We start from the raw sequence: 6,000 nt of genomic DNA on the forward strand, positions 1-6,000 counted from the left end.
TAACACTTGCTGGTCCCACTCCACACAGCCATGGGTGCCTCGAGCCAGGGTCTCACAGCCTTCACTGGTCCTGAAGCAAAAAGAGAACCTCACAAGGGAGGTCCACCAAACCCCTCATCTATGAAGAGCATCTCCTCCCACACAGCCATCTCACCTGCCAAGGTGTCACGCCATGAGATGGCCACACAGACCCTGGAGAGCAGAAGTTGATGTGACAATAAAATGCTGCCACATAAACACCGTATTTTGGGCAAACACCAAGCTGGGCACACAGAGTTTGCCCACTGTCGGCCAAGTGTAGATACAATGCTCTACCAACCTCAGGCAAGACTCACACTGGGATATTTTTAACCACAACCACCACATGAAAGCTCCCTGGCAGCCCAGGTACACCCAGGCAGTGATGCTGGGACAGGGTGCCCGTCCCACAGCCGGCCGAGGTGTGATGAGCAGATCCAGCAGAAAAGGACCATCTCCCATGCTCCCAAAGCGTGGCTGGAAGGGCACCTACATCAGGGGAAACAACTGGGTTTGGGGTTCAAACTCTTGTGCCTGGGGGACAACCCCCAGTCTGTACTGCCAGCAGGCCAAAACCCTTCCAAATCCCTTGGGTTTTATCTCATTCCCCACTGAGCAGTTTTGCATGCTAACACCAGCAAGCCTGGATACTCGATCCATCCATCTCCAAGCGGTTCAGAAACCTCTCACTGAGATCTCAATCCAAGGAGAACTGTTTCAGATGGGGGAAAAAGGGAGGAGCCCTGGTTGTGATCAACCAGGATGGGAGGACATGAGCCCCACACACATCATCTTTTCCCATATCAACCACCACCTTTCCAGCAGCATCTGCCCCCACTACTGCAGAGAATCCTTCCAGACCTGAGTTAGAAAGAACTGCAGCAGCTTTCCAAAGTTAAAAACAAAAATAAATAAATCAATGCTTCGCATTAATGGCAAGTTGAAGCCACAGCTCCGCAGATCTTGTGCTGCAAAGTAAACAGCATTTCAAATGCTCCCAAGTGTAGGTTCTTCTCAGGAGAAAACTGGGGGGAACAGAGGAAGGGAAAGATGAAGTCAAAGTCTTTGTCAGCCAAAGCCTACCCTGATTTTTCTCTCCTGCATGTTGACACTCTGAGCTGGCCGTGCAGGCAGAGCAATACCACAAAAAAGTATGTAGCAACAGTCAACTAGATTTAAGTTCATTTTCTGTAGCTCGAGGCCAAAATCGACTGAAGTGGTTCTGGTGATCAAGTTTTCTGCAATTCCCCTTTCTATGTATTAGCTCTTTGACAGAAATTCACTGCGGTATTTAAACTGGCAGTCATCACCGCTAACTCAAATTGTATTGGCTTTCACGGTGTTGAAATGCTCAACTGCGACCAGCCATCGGCCAATTCCCAGATAAGGCGGCGGCTGAAATCCCCTGTCATGCCGAGCGATCCTGTTGCAAGCTCGCCGGCTCCGGGAGCGTGCCATAACGCTGGCATGCTCTCCATGGGGCTTTGCCCAGTGGAGGAGCCTAAATCAATGGCTACAGGTTGAGTTTTAGGAGTTGATGGGTGCTTGTGGTGCTGTTAACTTGGATCGACTCTTTTGATAGAGGTGGGGCAGGCTGACTAACAACCCTCCAATCAACACAACTCAATAGTTGTGTTAACAGACACACAATCCTGCCAGACATGGAAGGATAGACAATCACAGGATTCCTCCTGCCTGTGCCAGGTGAATCCCTGCTCCCATCACTCTTCCCCCAACAAGCACCTTTCCACTGACTTCCAGCAGGTTTTTGTCCCAGCTTGGGAGAAAAACCTCAGGGGAAACGTAAAAAGCAATATTCCTAAGAGATCACAAGAGCCCACGCCTTTCAAAGGTCCTCTCAAAAAAAGAGTGGTGGGATTTCTCCTTACTTTATTTTTTTGCTAAAGATTTAAAACTGGAGGGGGAAATTAGCAATTTGTCCTGCTGCTCCTAATAGTTTTCATACGGTTATGCTGGAAGATGAAGTGGAAATGATGCAGCATGCAAATCCCATCATTAGCACCCTGCTAACGAGGCCTGCCGATGCATCTCCCAGGCAAGCACCCCTACACAGTGCTGGCTCTGGGACGGTGACATACCAAGACCCAACTGGCTCCCAGAGCATCCCCTCCTTCTGTCCTTAAGAGCACCATGGTAAACACATACATAAAACACCGTATTTTGTGCAAACACCAAGCTGGGCACACAGAGTTTGCCCATCCTTGGCCAAGTGTAGATACAACGCTCCACCAATCTGCGGCAAGACTTATATTGGGATATTTTTAAACACAACTACCACGTGAAGTGATTCATGACTCGCTGATCCAGCTCCATTTGGGGCTCATATCCCATTTCAGCTGCCATGCACCACTGATGGGTCGCTGGGTTTGGTGCTTGATAAAGACCAGCGTTCCAGCCCCAGCAACCATCGGCAAGGCCGGCCACCATGCTTGCCGGGACCAGCAGCCTGCCCTGGAAGCTGAAGGGAAACAAGGTTCTATTCACGCTCCCATGGTTATCGTTTGGTTCTTTGGTCAATATTTAAGTTTTGGCCAGGTAGGTCCCTCGCCCTGTAAAGTACACGCTGTGCCGGGAAAACACCGCTCCTCGGAGAGGGACTGTGCCATGAGCGTCCGCCACCGGCCACGCCAGGGAGGAGAAGCACAATCCCCGCCCTGTGGTCAAAACATGCCTGGGGAAACCAACCCAGTGCCACCAAGCCAAGGCACAGGAGAGTGAAAATCTTCTTAGAAGTCTTTGCCGTAAAGCCCAAAAGGTAAAGCACTTGGGACTGTTACAAAACTGCATTACACCGAGAATTAAAAACAATCAGGATTGTGTCTATTTACTGTAAGCTTAAAGCAACGTGTATTAAAGAAGTTTATGCGAATCATCTAATGCACTCAGGCCTATTGTTAGAATTATTACCAAGCTAAAAAAAGATTAATTTCTCTAAATACACTAAATCCTCAGACATGATGAGGAGGCTGCTGTGAATGGAGCATTACCATGACTTGCTTGCTAATGTCATCTTCACCTGTGGCTTTGCTGCCCAAAGATCTACCTTTGCTTTGCTCCTGATGAGCCCGCAGTCCCATCCAGGCTCCCCAAACCCCCACGATTTGGCCCAAAACACCTAGAAAGAGAGCAGCTACTCACACAGAGCAAAGCACTGCTAGATCTGCTGCCGGTTGTCAGCTCTGACCCTCAGTTCAGAAGTTCACCATCTTAATCCGACCCAGTAAAAACAAGCAATGCAGAGAATGGCCATGGGGAGGGACGGACAAACCCCACCTAGCAAATACCCAGACCCACGTCCCCCATGACCCAGCAGGATGGGCAGAGAGGAAAGGCACCTCAGCAGCCAGCCAAGGCCCTCCAGCAGCCTGGCACTGCCTGCCCCAGGGCAACCAGGACACCAGCCCGCAGGAATGCTGTGGAGGTCCCCGAGACACTCGCCTGGTGCTACTCGCCAGCAAACTCTCACACATCCCAACCCAGGCATGTTGAGGCAACGAGAAATTTGGGAAGGGAGGAAAAATGGTTTCCATACCATAGTCTCCCTGGAGCAGACAAAACCAGCTCCTGCTACAAGGTTTAAACTCACTTGACTGGGGTCCAAGCCCACAGCCAGGTGACTAATCCTTTGATGCACATTCTTCCCGACGCTGCAGATGTGGGCGATGTGTGCAGGACGGGAGTAGGCAGCCCACCCATCACCCCCTGGAGCAGACATGCCATGCACTCTTGCCAAGGAGTGTCTTTCTGGGAGACACCTCAGTTCCAGCATCCCACCCCAGAAGCATCATCCATCCCTAGTTCAGGCTATCACCTCTGCAGAGAACAACCCAAACCACAGAGAGCCAATATGCACAACAATCAACCAAGGGGGTCTGCAACCCCACCTACAACCAAGCCAACACCTCTACCTTGCTGGGATCAAAGGAGGACTCAGACAACCAAGGAAGCCCCTAGCCTTGCCAAAGGCAGGGAGAGATTAACTGGGGCATTCAACAGCAGTCTGGGGAATCCCCCTGCTCCTCCCCACCAAAATCCAACCCCCGCCCACCCTCTGAGGTGACCTCAGCATGAAACATCTCACCACTGAGGTGTCCTCAGCATGAATCCCACCATCGACTCCCTACAAACGCTTTGTTGTCCATTGCTAGGCAAAACTTCTTAATTCTACCACTACCCAAATGCCTTTAAGTGCTTAAGATAAGTATCTGAGCTCATTTACATAATTGCAACATTATGAAATACTGTTCAGTCAAATCAGAGCACTGCTGGTTAAAAAAACCCCATGGTTTTTGCCAGTCAGTTACGTTAGGTTGGCTCTCCGTGCGCCGGAGCTCCCCAACGCCATAATTACCATGAGGATTAGAAACTTGTTACTCACGTAGTCATGAAAGGCTTTGGCTTCACTCGAATGTTCACAAGTGTCTCGCCTTTCGGGAGCTGCGCAGTACAGGTCCCAAAACACACTGCGTGGTGGAGAGAGCCAGGAGAGGAGCAGTTACTCATCAGAGACTGGGCACCCGGGTGGGGGGGTCAGAAGAGGTGAGCGGCTTCCCACCCCAAGGGACCCACGGCTGGGATGGGACCTCAGCCGGACCCAGCTGTGCATCTGAGTTCCACATTGCTCAGACCTGACCGTCAGCAAGTGGGATGATGGGTGTTCTACGAGGCAAAAGCAGCCCGTAAGAGGTAACACCTTGAAGGGGTAACTCCTCGACGGGCTAACTCCCGTGGGACTTCAGAGACTTCTCCCACGCTCTCAGCAGCGCTGCCGCCCAGCCCTGCTCCCCCGGGCGCCCCAGTGGCACCGGCACAGCGCGGTCCCTGCGGCTGGCCCGGCAGCTCTCCGGCGGGAGCCCTGCCCGCCGCTCCCGCGGGGCCGGGGGTGGCTCCGCCGCGCCTCGACGCCCCGCGGGGAGCGGGAGCCGGGGCGGTTCGGGGCTCGCCGAGCCGCCGCTGTGCTGCTGACTCACGCCATCGCCGGGGCTGCACCCTGCGGGGCCCCGCGCCCCCGGCGGGCAGCCCCCCACCCCCGCGGGCCGCTCCCACCCGCGACGGGGCACCCGCACCGGCCCCCCCGCACTTACCACCACCAGGAGTGCAGGAAGCCGGGGGGCTCGCCCAGCGTGATGTTCTTCTCCCACCGGATCTGCGGGAGAGAGGAAGGCGGGGGGGGGGAAAGGTGGGTGGGTGGGTTGAGGGGGGCGGTGTGGGTGGGGGGTGGTCGCGGGTGGGCGTGGGCCCCCCACGCGCGGCGACCCCCCGGCGCCGCCGCCGCCCCGCGCAAGATGGAGGGCGGGCGTGCGGCGGCGCACAAAGGGCGCGGGGGGCGGCGGGGCTCACCTCGGACAGGAAGGTCTGCGCAGACTTCTGGGCGCCGACGTGCAGCAGGTACTCGTAGACGTACAGCGCCAGCCTGCAACAGCCGAGCGGCGGGTCGGGGGAGGAGGAGGAGGCGCCCCGCTCCCGCCCCGCACAAAGCCACCCCGCCGCCGCCGCCCCGCTCCCCCCGCCGCCACCGCCGCCGCGCTTACTTCTCCCGCGCCTGCCCGTCCGAGGGCACCGCCGAGCCCTTCCCTTTGGCGAACATGGTCCGCGCCGAGCAGGATAGGGGCGGCCGCCGCGAGCCGCCGCCGCTGCTGCTGCCGCCGCCGCCGGAGCCGCTGCGCCCGCCGCCGAGGGAGCGCCGGGGGCTGTCAGAGCGCCGGCCGCCGCCGCGCCCCCATCGCCCCGCGCCCGCCGCCGCTCGCTGCGCCCAACGCGCCGCTGGCCGCGCACCCGAACGTGGCCGCACCGGGCGCCGCCCCCGCCGCCGACGGGCGCTCGCGGCCGCCAATCGCCGCCCGGCCGGGGCGGGGCCGCGCCGCGACACGCCCCGCTCCGGAGGCGGTGGGCGGCCTCCCGCGGCGGGGAGGGCGGGCGGCGCCGCGGTCCTAAAGTCCTCCTGGCTCGGCCCGCGGGCGG

At 57.0% G+C, this 6,000-nt stretch overlaps 1 protein-coding gene across 3 annotated transcripts in view; it reads right to left on the bottom strand.

Annotated features, from left to right (window-relative positions):
• The window catches only part of SSBP3 (single stranded DNA binding protein 3), a 54,522-nt gene extending 48,801 nt beyond the window's left edge, over positions 1 to 5,721 (bottom strand). For all 3 annotated transcript variants that reach the window (XM_051801622.1, XM_051801612.1, XM_051801603.1), the window contains exons 1-4: positions 5,571 to 5,721; positions 5,380 to 5,452; positions 5,124 to 5,185; positions 4,418 to 4,502 (exon numbers count right to left, since the gene is read on the bottom strand). In XM_051801622.1, the coding sequence (XP_051657582.1) occupies positions 4,418 to 4,502; positions 5,124 to 5,185; positions 5,380 to 5,452; positions 5,571 to 5,626 (276 nt within the window). In that variant the 5' untranslated portion in view covers positions 5,627 to 5,721. The remainder of the gene's footprint in view (positions 1 to 4,417; positions 4,503 to 5,123; positions 5,186 to 5,379; positions 5,453 to 5,570) is intronic.
• Between the last annotated feature and the right edge of the window lie 279 nt (positions 5,722 to 6,000).

The sequence above is a fragment of the Manacus candei genome, unplaced genomic scaffold, assembly GCF_025592945.1.
Source record: "Manacus candei isolate 608988 ecotype Guabito, Panama unplaced genomic scaffold, ASM2559294v1 h1tg000005l, whole genome shotgun sequence".
NCBI classification, from domain to species: Eukaryota; Metazoa; Chordata; class Aves; order Passeriformes; family Pipridae; genus Manacus; species Manacus candei.